Raw genomic sequence first — 12,852 nt, 5'->3', positions numbered from 1 at the left:
AATTTCCTGATGCACTCGTATGTCCCACTATGCGGGACATTTTTTCAGCGGCGGTTGGCCGCAAAGCCCAATCTCTCTCCCCATATTAGTGGGCATGTAAAACTACATGCCCACACAGTTGGTACCCCCCTCCCCCAAACCGGAAATGCGCGATCAGCGCTACAAGGAAGTGACATATGCATTGAAATGTCACTGCATTTTGCTTGCAGATTTCTTGCCGATTCCTTTTTCCAGATTGCTTGCAAAGTTGCAAAGAGGGTGGGTGTGTGTGGCGGGGGTTGGGAGGGAGGAGCATAATTACTAATCTAAGGGGAGCTGCTCCTCTGGTGTCCGTAAGGGATGCACCATCTTCTCCACCCGACCGGCCGGCAGCAATAGCAGTTTGTAACTTCACAACATTATGCACATGTGCCTGCCGCAATGCATGCTGGAAGATATAGTCCGCGAATGTGAATACAGAGATGTAGCACTCGTATTCACAGACTACATCTGCCAACATGCATTGCGGCACAACACTGCCGGAGAGGTAGAAATTATAGTGAGTCAGTGGAAAATATGGCACATGCGGATGGGGAGGTGGGGGACCAGAACAGCTGCACCTGTACGGAAATTACCTCCCCCCCCACTAAATTTATTTTAAAAAGTAATAAATCTGCGGTGCTTGGTTCCCTATAAGTCAGTCAGGGGTGTTGTATCATCCAAGCTGCCTGGATGTAGTAGAATTCGCAGATAAGCATATGATCAGGTGATGCAAGGCTTCGATTTGCTGTGATCACTACCTGCTTTAGCGTGCACGTGATCATAAGCCCAACAAATTTATATATCATTATCAAGGTTGCCTTACACATCCATCGCTTTATCAAACTGATCACATGCTCCTCTGTTCTGCATGTGCACAATTATTCTACAATCAGACAGAACATACCTGGAAAGAGACCATATCCCAGAACCCATCGAGATCTGTACATGTGGTTTCCTTTTCTCCAAGCTTAAACTCACAGTTGTCCACCAGACCCTCAAACTGCTTAAACCGCTCCGAAATCAGCAGCCTGGTCTGCCCAACAGTTGTTCTGATCAAGTCTTTCGCTAGAGGAGAGAGATGAGAGGAAATAGATGTTCACTTTATGCCTCATTAGGAGATCAGGTGATTCATCTGCTATCGCACTTCAGTACTTACAGTCTTCAGGAATTTCCACGTCAAATCTCTTCTCCCACTCTGTGCATAACGAAGCCAGCCTCTGAGTCTCAGACTTCAGCAAACCTCTGATATTAAAGCAGAATTAGGTAAGTGAACATTTTGTAATTAAAGAAAAAAATAGTTACCCAGAAGCTCAAATGCCGTGGGGGAGGGGGGGGGGGGGCATTGGTACTTGCCAGCCTTCTATCTACCTACTTTCACACAGACTCTGCAGAGTAAAGCCCAACTGTCTTAGAACCATTATCTTTAGTACTAGGACCACCTTAGGCCTAGGACCAACTAGCAGTGCTTTTCTGAGCACTTGTGATTTGTAAGGCTCTTGCTAATGTAATGCTTTGAGTGTGATCCCATTTTAAGGATGTGATTTTTTTTTTTTAAATCCATAATTACAGTACTTTAAAAAGAGCTTTACAAATTGCAAGCGGGCCTTATAGAAAACCCAAGGCCGATTGTAACGAACAGATACTTACCTAGGAAGAGGGAAGCCTAAGGGTCCTGGCAGCTGCTTCCTGTGTCCTTCAGTGTCAGAAGATTGCCCAGGAAACCATTGAAGATGGTGTCCACACTCTCTCTTCATAGACAAGTATCTGTTTTTTTGGGTCACAATCTGCCTTGGGTACACTTTAAAAGTCACACGTGCACTATTATATCCTGGAACATTAGTGGTTAAATCTCGTCATGTATACCTTCTCCTTCTATCCTATTCAACAATATGAAAAAATCCTGCAGGTCGTGCAACACTGTTAAAGGAAACCTGAGACGAACTATGCCTCAGGTTTTATACTTACCTGGGGGTTCCTCCTGCCTCGAGGCCGCTTGGTTCCTCGCCGTCTCCGCGGGCCGCTCCAGCTCCACATTGAACGGCCTGGTACTCCGAGTTGCGCTTTATTGCGCGTGCACACCCCGTCGCACTCTTGTGGCCGAGAGCATTCTGCACATGCAGATGTGCAGCAGGGCACTGGAGTGACCCGGGGAGACGGCAAGGAAGCCTCAGCTAAGTATAAGACCTGAGATGTAGTTCATCTCAAGTACACTTCAATTACTTCCATATCAATCCTTAGTTTTGAGGAATCAAGCCGTCTTCACTCCACATAGACAGCATGACTCAATAGAAGGAAGGGCGTGATCATGAGGCGAGGCCAGCATCTGTGACTGGACCATTCAATAATTAACACTGCAGGACTTTAATACGGCTGGATTAAAAAAAGAAAAGAAAAATGTATAGCAAGTATCTGTGCTTTTAGTAAACACTTCTGTTTCAGGATATGAACAAATAAGTGGTAAGGACCTGGGCAAACTATAGTACAAAATGCAATAATTATATTGTAAGGACAATAACCTGAAGTACGGCACATCATGCAGAGCCTCCTGTGACATCTCAGCGTTACTGGCTGGTGGAGACATTGGCTTATCACATACTGGAGAGATCACCGTAGCAACAGTCTCAGCTTCACCTGGACAGATCGGAAAAAATACCATAAAGAGAACAATCTTTGTCCAAGACAAGTCACAAGTGAAATATTTTAATATTCTTTTGGAAGAACATTAGTAAATCGCACCCACTGAATCTACATGACTATCCCTCTGCAGTAGCACAAAGACAACTGTGGAGTCCACCAGAATATGCAAAAAAACACATCAGACACTTCCATCCCCAGGAGGGCTCCCTCTGGTCCTCAGCAGGCGTGCAGTCAGGACACCAGCTAGAGTTTGTACGTTTTCTCTTTCAGGGGGCTACAGATTCCTTCTACATGCCATAAACATGCTGGCAGTTTAATCTGTTCCTCCTTAAAATGTGACCAAGACTGTAGGAACACCAGAGTATGTCCCTCATAAATAACTTACATAATCTTAGTAATAGATTCCTTTAAAGGGAAAAAAAAAAAAAAAAAAAAAGAGAGAGAGACAGGCACATAAACTGACTCAGTGTACCTTTAGTTTCAAAAGCAGGACTTGTGTCCATTTCAAGGTCAGCTGCTGTGTTTGGTGTGGTCTCATGAGGAGCTGCTGGGTTCACTTCAAGCTCATGAGGATGTGATGCTGGGTTTGCTTCAGGCTCATGAGGAGGAGAGGCTGGGTTCACTTCAAGCTCATGAGGAGACGAGGCTGGGTTCACTTCAAGCTCATGAGGAGACGAGGCTGGGTTCACTTCAAGCTCATGAGGAGACGAGGCTGGGTTCACTTCAAGCTCATGAGGAGACGAGGCTGGGTTCACTTCAAGCTCATAAGGAGATGCCGGGCTCACTTCAAGCTCATGAGGAGGAGATGCTGGGTTCTCTTCAAGCTCATGAGGAGGAGATGCTGGGTTCTCTTCAAGCTCATGGGGAGGAGATGCTGGGTTCTCTTCAAGCTCATGGGGAGGAGATGCTGGGTTCTCTTCAAGCTCATGGGGAGGAGATGCTGGGCTCACATTAAAGTCATGAGGAGGAGATGCTGGGTTCATCTCGAACTCATGAGGAGGAGATGCAGAGTTCACTTCAAGCTCATGAGGAGGAGATGCTGGGTTCATCTCAGGCTCCAGAGGAGATGCTGGGTACACTTCAGGCTCATGAGGAGATGCTGGGTTCATCTCAGGCTCACTAGGAGGAGATGCTGGGTGCACTGCAGGCTCATGAGGAGGAAATGCTGGATTCATCTCAGGCTCAAGAGGAGGAGATGCTGGGTTCATCTCAGGCTCACTAGGAGGAGACGCTGGGTGCACTTCAAGCTCATGAGGAGACGATGGTTGGTTCACTTTAACTTCAGGATCTCGTGTGGACACAAATTTACTAAAAAAACAAAATACATTTATTCGGTCTATGATTCCAATGGTAGATGGTCTGTCTTATTCTCATATTTTTCACACAGTATTCTGAACCACTCTGCTAAAAAAAAATTATTTACGAAAACTAGTCAAAATTCCCCCACTAAAAATCTGGGCTGAAAGTAAAAATATCCATGGGGTGGATGGAGGAATGATAAATATCAGCATTTGGCATCATTGCTTGCTGCTCTCATGAATGGCAGGTGGTGGGAGTGAGACTTCTCATATTTGTTGGAACAAGGGGTGTGTCCCTGTCATTTGACCAATTTAGGGCCAGGTATGCACATTTTTATAAGTATCTGCAGCCCAGGCGCTGCTGGCAAGCGAAATGTGGGATTCATCCATTACTATTTTACGCACTCAGGGTACCAACCCTCTCACTGAGTGACCTGAGGCAGGGGTCACACAATCAGAGGGCGCCAGCGAGGTTGAAGGCATGAGAGGACACAGGTGGAGGATCGCGCTGGCTGGATCAGGTAAGGCTTCTGCTGTAGCGCCTCACCCTACAATTGAAGCCGCTGCGGAAAAAGTGTTATTGTGTAGGTTTACTGGATACAGACTTAGTGGGGGTGGGGGGGGGAGCAGTGTTGTGGAAAAAGGGCCAGTGTTGTCCCCAGGCTATTTTAGCCGGGTGCTCCACCCGGCTAATTTTGGCGAGCACCCGGCCGTCATCAGCTTGCCACCTTATCCTCCTGCTATGCTGTAAGTAGATTTGCGCCGGCCCTGCATTCCCCCATTCCACACGGCTACTAAAAAAAATTCTAGAGAACACTGATGGGGTGTTTTTTTTGTTTTTGTTTTTTTTTTTTATTCTACACTTGCCATGGAAGACAGAAGGCATGGCGGGGGGCTCTCGGTGTGTGTGTGGGTGTCCAGGGGAGCAGGAGGTAGGTGGAGTTTAACACCTGGCACCAGGGCTGTGGAGTCGGTCCAAAAATCCACTGACTCCGACTCCTCAGTTTAGGATTCCACCGACTCAGACTCCTCTAATTTGCATATTACAATTTTGTTAACAGTATATAACATGAAATTCGTCTCTTAACTGCCAACGCTAAGGGCTCTTTCACACTACAGGCAGCAGAGAAAAGGCAAAACGCTGCGTTTTGGCTGCTGGCGTTTTCAAGGCGTTTTTAAGGCGTTTTAACGCCCATACATTAGTATCAATTGTAATGAGAAACGCCGCGGTAGGCCCAGAAAAAGCGCCTGGGAGCGTTGAAACGCAATGCTCCAAAACGCGGCATTAAGTGTGAATGGTAAAATGAAAGTCTATGGACTTTCCTTTTACCGAGGAAAACGCCAACTTCGGCCGTGGCGTTAAAACGCCGAAAAAACCCTCTGGTGTGAAAGGGCCCTTAGGAATTTTACAAGACAACTGAAGTGAGAAGGATATGTAGACTACTATATTTATTCCCTTCAGACTAAAACTAGTCCTTGGTAAGAGTACTTGTAAAAGGTACAAACCGGAACAAAGAACATCTATCAGGCCCTAGGCAATGTAACTGTGGGTACATGTAAGAATGATGTGCTAGTACTCTGCAGGGGAATGAGGAGATTCTTCCTCTATTGCACATCTGAACATGGATCAGGCCCTAGGCAATGTGACTGTGGGTACATGTAAGAGTGATGTGCAGGTGCTCTGCAGGGGAATAAGGAGAGTCTTCCGCTATTACACATTCTTCATGCACAACCTGAACAAGGTTTATGGGTGATAGACAACATTCTCAGTGAATTCCCTGCAGCTCTGTGGGGAGTCCATATGTAGAGTTTAGTACTATTGTGAAAAAAGTAAGCCTGAGACAGATGAAATTAAAGAGACTCCGTAACAAAAATTGCATCCTGTTTTTTATCATCCTACAAGTTCCAAAAGCTATTCTAATGAGTTGTGGCTTACTGCAGCACTTTCTACTATCACAGTCTCTGTAATAAATCAATGTATCTTTCCCCTGTCAGACTTGTCGGCCTGTGTCTGGAAGGCTGCCAAGTTCTTCAGTGTTGTGGTTCTGCTATGAACTCCCCCTTCCAGGCCCCTCTATGCACACTGCCTGTGTATTATTTAGATTAGTGCAGCTTCTCTCTTCTCTTTTACAAGCTGGATAAATCGTCCTCTGAGCTGGCTGGGCTTTCACATACTGGAGGAATTATACAGACAAGGGCAAAGCTGTTTGCAAGAAGAAACAAGCAGTCTGAAACTTCAGTGCATGAGAACTGCAGGGGGAAAGAAACACACAAATGATCTCTTGAGATTCAAAAGGAAGGGTGTATACAGCCTGCTTGTGTATGGATGTATTTTCTATGTGTGGACATACTGTACATCAACCTACTTCCTGTTTTGGTGGCCATTTTGTTTGTTTATAAACAAACTTTTTAAAACTGTTTTTAACCACTTTTAATGCGGCGGGGAGCAGCGAAATTGTGTCAGAGGGTAATAGATGTCCCCTAACGCACTGGTATGTTTACTTTTGTGCGATTTTAACAATACAGATTCTCTTTAAAGTTTTATACATACCTGGGGCTTCCTCCAGCCCCCTTCAGGCTAATCAGTCCCTCGCGGTCCTCCTCCCCCACCTGAATCTTCTGCTATGAGTCCAGGTACTTGAGCCAGTCTGGTGTAGTGCGCATGCACACACTCTGTCGCCGGGAGCGTACTACACCTGCGCAGCACTATTGTGCAGGTGCAGAATGCTCCTGGCTGTGGAAGCGGCACGTAGCCAGACTGCTCTGACTGGCTGAATTACCTGGACTCATAGCAGAAGATCCAGGTGGCGGAGGAGGACAGCGAAGGACTGAATGGACTGAAGGGGGCTGGAGGAAGCCCCAGGTATGTAATAAAGCTTTTCTTTTAATTCGCCTCAGGTACCCTTTAATTCATAGTCACCAAACCAAATTTTAACAAAATATTAAATTATTTAATTTCATGAGCAAAGAGAGTGCATTTGCATAAACCAGCATCAATGCAGAATTATTTCCATCTCATTGACCATCTCTATTAGTGACACGGCTACACATCAGGCTTTATTCTTACAGCATAAATGTTATTTAGTATATATAACAGATTCCTGTGTACACATCATATATACAGTCACAATCAGATGTGTATATCTGACTTTAAAAATACGGGGACTGCTTTATTGAAGCAGCACAAGTAACTAATTTTGATTGGTTTATTTCATTTTTGTGGACTGAACACAGCTATTACTGTATATATACATTATTTATAATGACTATTATCTGAGAAATAGAACATTTTATCATGTTTTCTATTTTAATTAGTTACAAATTCATTAGGAGTCGGAGCATTTTTTCCCTGACTCCAGGCACCCAAAATTGCTCCGACTCCACAGCCCTGCCTGGCACAATCAAAAATGTTCCATTTGGACCATAAGACGTATGCACTTATGGTCCGAAAAATACGGTACTTTTCTTTAGCTTGCTCATGTTTGATGCTTCTGGTTCTCTGCCGCTACTTCGAGATATGCAGTCATATTTCTTTTTCTCGATTAGCTGTAACCAGGTTGACTGCTGAACACCTGGTATCGCCAATTTGAAGCAATAAATTCCTCACCTACTCCGAGCATCCTATGGTCTATATATAAATCTGCTGAAAGCTGTATGAACGTCCAACTGATGAAGAACCAAGTTACTTACTTTTTACCAACCATAGGGCTCCATGCAAAAGTTGGACACAGAAAAGTATTAGCTCTGTTGGGCGTCATTGGCTGAAACTTGAAGGTAGACAGACCATCCAATGGCTGGAACACAAAGTTCTGTGGAGCGAACGATGGCTTGGTTTCCTCCGTCACACAGGCTTCATCTATACTCGGCTCTTTGAAGGTAAGCCCTGGCTTCAGTCTTACACTCTCAACCTGGTCAATCACAGCAGACTTAAGGAAAAAGAGTAAAGTCAGAAAACACGGCCCTGGAGAAAGGTTTCCTCATTTATCGGACCTATATAAACAAGTAGCATAGATAAGGTGAAAACAGGTGAAAAAGCATTGTGAATCATGCCCTTTAAGTTAAAGGACAATTGCTGTGAGAGGGATATGGAGGCTGCCATATTTATTTCCTTTTAAGCAATACCATTTGCCTGGCTGTCCTGCTGATCCTCTGCCTCCAATACTTTTAGCCATAGACCCTGAACAAGCATGCAGCAGATTAGTTCTTTCGGACATTGTCAGATATGACTGGATTAGCTGCATGCTTGCTACTGGTGTTATTCAGACACAACTGCAACAAAATAAACAAGCAGGGCTGCCAGGCAACTGGTATTGTAAAGGAAATAAATATGGCAGCCTCCATATCCCTCTCACATAAATTGTCCTTTAACTCAAAGGGCATGATTCACAATGCTTTTTCACCTGTTTTCACCTTATCTATGTTACTTGTTTAAAGGGGAACTGAAGTAAGAGGTATACGGAGGCTGCCATATTTATTTCCTTTTAATCAATACCAGTTGCCTGGCAGCCCTGCTGGTCTATTTATCTGCAGTAGTATCTGAACAACACCAGAAACAAGCATGCAGCTAGACTTGGCAGATCTGACTTTCATTAAAGTCTGAAACACCTGATCTGCTGCATGCTTGTTCAGGGGCTATGGCTAATAGTATTAGAGGCAGAGGATTCAGCAGGGCTGCCAGGCAACTGGTATGGCTTTAAAGGAAATAAACAGGACAGCCTCAATAAACCTCTCTCTTCAGTTCCCCTTTAAGCACCCAAAGAGTAAATATATAACTAGGCGACCTAAGTCCGCTTAAAAACGGGCTCTAGGTTTGTCACCGCCGCATATCAGCGCGCATGTGCCCACTGCAAACGTCCGCCACGCACACACACACACACACACCCACCCCTCCTGGCCCAGTCCTCTCCTGCAAGTAATGCGTCAGTATCTCTACGTCCCTGCACATGCGCAGAGTGAAAAAAAAAAAAAAAAAACACACACACACACACGGGACGCAGAGACACTTAGGTTTTATTAGGTAGGATTAAGGTAAGAAAAACTAACTATTGAAATTATTTTGATCAGGAACAACTTTGAGTGATTATTTTGCTTGTAAATGTGCTGAAAGGTTATTTTTTTTATCAAAATAGGTGATAAGTCATTTATGAGGAGCTGTCTCTAGGAGCGAAAATCTCCTACTGCGCAGTACACTCCAGCGACGTGAGCGCGGCCGCGCATGCGCTCTGGCCAGTCGCTCAAAGCCAAAAAAGCTTTGGCTCAGGTACACTTTAATACCAACCAGGACAGGTGGAGAGAGCTGGATAAAAGTACGCTTCTATATGTGAGAGACGATGGTGTGGATGTTGGTGCTGCTCATAGTATTCCACGCTCAGTGGCAGGGAGATCTGCAGAGAAGAGGGTAGGGAAAAAAACAAGGGAGAGCAGACTCAGACAACTGATACAGAGAGGAGACCAGCCGATCATAGACATATATGGGTGTCATCAGCATACAGGCTTGTGCCCCTCTCTGACCAGGGAGCGACACAAGTGTTTATGCTGATAACACCCATATGGGCATATCAGACACCATTAGGTGAGATCTGTCTACTACCGGCTGGTCTCCTCTCTATATCAGTTGTCCAAGTGCTCTCTCTCTTGTGTTTCTCGCTACCCCCTGTCCTCTGCAGGTTTCCCATTCAAGTGAGGCAATAAAAACAATCTTAGATTTTTAGCTTTAAACCTCTCCTCCTCCTCCCCCCCCCCCCCCCCAAAAAAAAAAAAAAAAAAAAAAGAAGGACTATGGGATTCCAGGAAAAGCCTATTTAGGATTAGGACTACAGATAGTATTGCTTATCTCTTTATTTTCAAACCAGGTTTGCATTAAGATAAAAAAATTGCTTTAATATCGGATTTACATGAACTGTTACTACTATTGTATTGAGCAGACATGATGGGTTAGTACTTAAATAGATAATTTATTGTTACCTCTGTCATTGTTACAGTCTTTTCCAGCTGCGGGCTGATCTTGGTAGGTCTTTTTTGAGGCTTGACAACTTATAATGGAAAAGGAGAAAGAACAATTTAAAAAAAATAAATAAAAAAAAACACACAAAAAAAAACATCACTTTAGAAAAATGTATCTGAGAGACAGCAGGTGGCCAAGTACAGTAGAAGCTTGTTATAGTAAACTGATATAGTAAACCTCTGGATATAGTAAACTCAGTCCTCAGCAAATGTGTCTGTATAAATAAACAATGTACAAGTAGTCCCCGACTTACGAACGACCCGCCGATACGAACGGCATAGATTCTCTGTTTCCATGGGAACAAGTAGAAAAGAAAAAAAAAATTCAAAGAAAAAATGGCTTTTAAACTTGTATAAGCAGGTATAGATGGCAGAGGTGACACAGAGGGAGACACTGGAGGTACAGAGGAGGTACAGGGGACAGACCTGGCACAATGTTCCGACTTAAAAACAGATTCAGGTTAAAGGAGTCATCAGGGCTAATCTAGTAAAACGAGTGGTACTTACCGGGGGCTTCCTCCAGCCCCAAGCTCCCAGGACCTCCCCCACAGCCATTCGCCGGAGCTCCGACCCGGTCCCGACGATGACGTCAGAGCAACCTGGAGGAAGCTTGGGGCTGGATGAAGCCCCCAGTAAGTACCACTCGTGTTACAAGCCCTACAGCATAGACCCAAATTAATCCATGCCATGCACTGATGAGGATCAAACAATCCGAAACAGCCTGTATGCATGTTGGATTATTATGGCTCTGTACAAATTAACAAGCTGACACATCATTGCATTCCAGCGGTTCTGGAGGTGTGTTTAGCTTTTAAGGGTAGAATGGTTAATTTGCATATTTCAGCAGTGTTGCTCTGGGAGACATCTCAATCTCACTCCAACCTGAATTATCGCAATTCTATCTGTTTTAAGAAAGCAAACTTTCGTTTTACTAGATTAGCCCTGATGACTCTAAGAATGAACCTACAGTCCCTATCTCGTTCGTTAACTGGGGACTACCTGTATAACCAATTCTGATATAGTAAACTACTTTTCCTGGTCCCTTGGAGTTTACTATAAAGGGATTCAACTATATTATTTAGTATTTATATAGCGCCAACATCTTCTGCAGTGCTGTACAGAGTACTGTATATACAGTGGGATGCAAAAGTTTGGGCAACCTTGCTAATTTTCATGATTTTCCTGTATAAAACGTTAAGTTACGATAAAAAAAAAAAAAGTCAGTTAAATATATCATATAGGAGACACACACAGTGATATTTGAGAACTGAAATGAAGTTTATTGGATTTACAGAATGTGCGCAATAATTGTTTTAATTTAACCACTTAAGCCGAACTGGACGAATATATTTGTCCAGAGTTGTTGTGGACAGTACACCACCAGTTTGCTACTAAATGAGGCACATGTGGTATAATTTTAACCATGACGAGTTGTAGAATACATTTTGGTGTGTTTAAAAGCTGTGAACCACGTCACATGAAAAATAGGTAGGGACAAACGCAAACATAAAAAGTCATTTTCAGAATTATCAGATCAAACTTTGGAAAGTTTTAGCAACACTACAAGAGACATATGTGGTATCAGGTTAACCGTGATAAGTAGTAGAATAGAGTTTAAAGAGTTTTAGGGTTAAGGCGCATGTCTCCTGTAATAAAATTTCGCAAATTCTGTACCAAAATTAAAGACTTGTAAAATGAAAACAAAGTGACAAATATGAAAGAAACAACATATTGTTACCTCAGGAACCTGGCTTTTTAAATATGAATGCCCTGAGGGTATATTACTATTTTTCAAAATAAGGCCTTGTAATCATTGATATAGTGTACAACGAGAAAGCAAAAAACAGAAAGAAAAAAAAAAAAAAAAGAAAAAAAAAAAGAGACACCTTTATTTCCAAATACAATATTGTCGCCATACATTGTGCTAGGAACATAATCTAAATGTTGCATTAACCATGATGGATGAGCAAATATAAGTAGTGTGTTTAACTTATAGTCAGCACTGTTTAATGTAAAGCTATAATGGATGTAAATGGAGAAATAGTTTGTTTTTTAAAAAAATTCCCTTGTTTTCCCTTCAAAATGCATAGAAAATAAGGTGATTACTAAACAAAATTAACACACACTAAAAGCCGAATTTGTCCGGAAAAAAATATATACATCATTTAGCTGTGATAAGGAGTAATAAAGTTATTGGTGAATAAATGGGAGCAGCGCCTATATGTGAAAATTGCTCTCGGGCTGAAGTGGTTAAAATTAGGCAGGTGCATAAGTAACTAATTATTGGAACTCAAATTGGCTTGGTAAGCTCAGTGACCCCTGACCTACATACACAGGTGAATCTAATTATGAGAAAGAGTATTTAATGGGGTCAATTGCAAGTTTCTCTCCTCTTAAGTTTCTCTGAAGAGTAGCAACATGGGGGTCTCAAAACAACTATCAAATGACCTAAAGATAAAGATTGTTCGCCAGCATGGTTTAGGGGAAGGATATAGAAAGCTGTCTCAGAGATTTCAGCTGTCTGTTTCCACAGTTAGGAACATACTGAGGAAATGAAAGACCACAGGCTCAGTTCAAGTTAAGGCTTGAAGTGGCAGACCAAGAAAAAGCTTGGATAAACAGAAGCGACAAATGGTTAGAAGAGTCAGAGTCAACGCACAGACCAGCACCAAAGACCTACAACATCATCTTGCTGCAGATGGAGTCACTGTGCATCGTTCAACCATTCGGCGCACTTTACACAAGGAGATGCTGTATGCAAGAGTAATGCAGAGGCAGCCCACAGCACAAACAGAGCCGCTTGAGGTATGCTAAAGCACATTTGGACAAGCCAGCTTCATTTTGGAATAAGGTGCTGTGGACTGAGGAGTTATTTGGGCATAACAAGGGGCGT

At 43.3% G+C, this 12,852-nt stretch overlaps 1 protein-coding gene across 2 annotated transcripts in view; it reads right to left on the bottom strand.

The window, feature by feature from the left end:
• Positions 1-12,852, bottom strand: part of LOC137533172 (disks large-associated protein 5-like) — a 65,997-nt gene that overhangs the window by 26,972 nt on the left and 26,173 nt on the right. For both annotated transcript variants that reach the window (XM_068254403.1, XM_068254404.1), the window contains exons 7-12: positions 9,921-9,988; positions 7,647-7,882; positions 3,131-3,966; positions 2,538-2,652; positions 1,178-1,263; positions 926-1,086 (exon numbers count right to left, since the gene is read on the bottom strand). In XM_068254403.1, the coding sequence (XP_068110504.1) occupies positions 926-1,086; positions 1,178-1,263; positions 2,538-2,652; positions 3,131-3,966; positions 7,647-7,882; positions 9,921-9,988 (1,502 nt within the window). The remainder of the gene's footprint in view (positions 1-925; positions 1,087-1,177; positions 1,264-2,537; positions 2,653-3,130; positions 3,967-7,646; positions 7,883-9,920; positions 9,989-12,852) is intronic.

This window comes from Hyperolius riggenbachi, chromosome 9 (genome assembly GCF_040937935.1).
Source record: "Hyperolius riggenbachi isolate aHypRig1 chromosome 9, aHypRig1.pri, whole genome shotgun sequence".
Taxonomy (NCBI): Eukaryota; Metazoa; Chordata; class Amphibia; order Anura; family Hyperoliidae; genus Hyperolius; species Hyperolius riggenbachi.
Note: the sequence above shows the minus strand (reverse complement) of the source record. Positions and strands in the feature narration are given on the sequence as shown.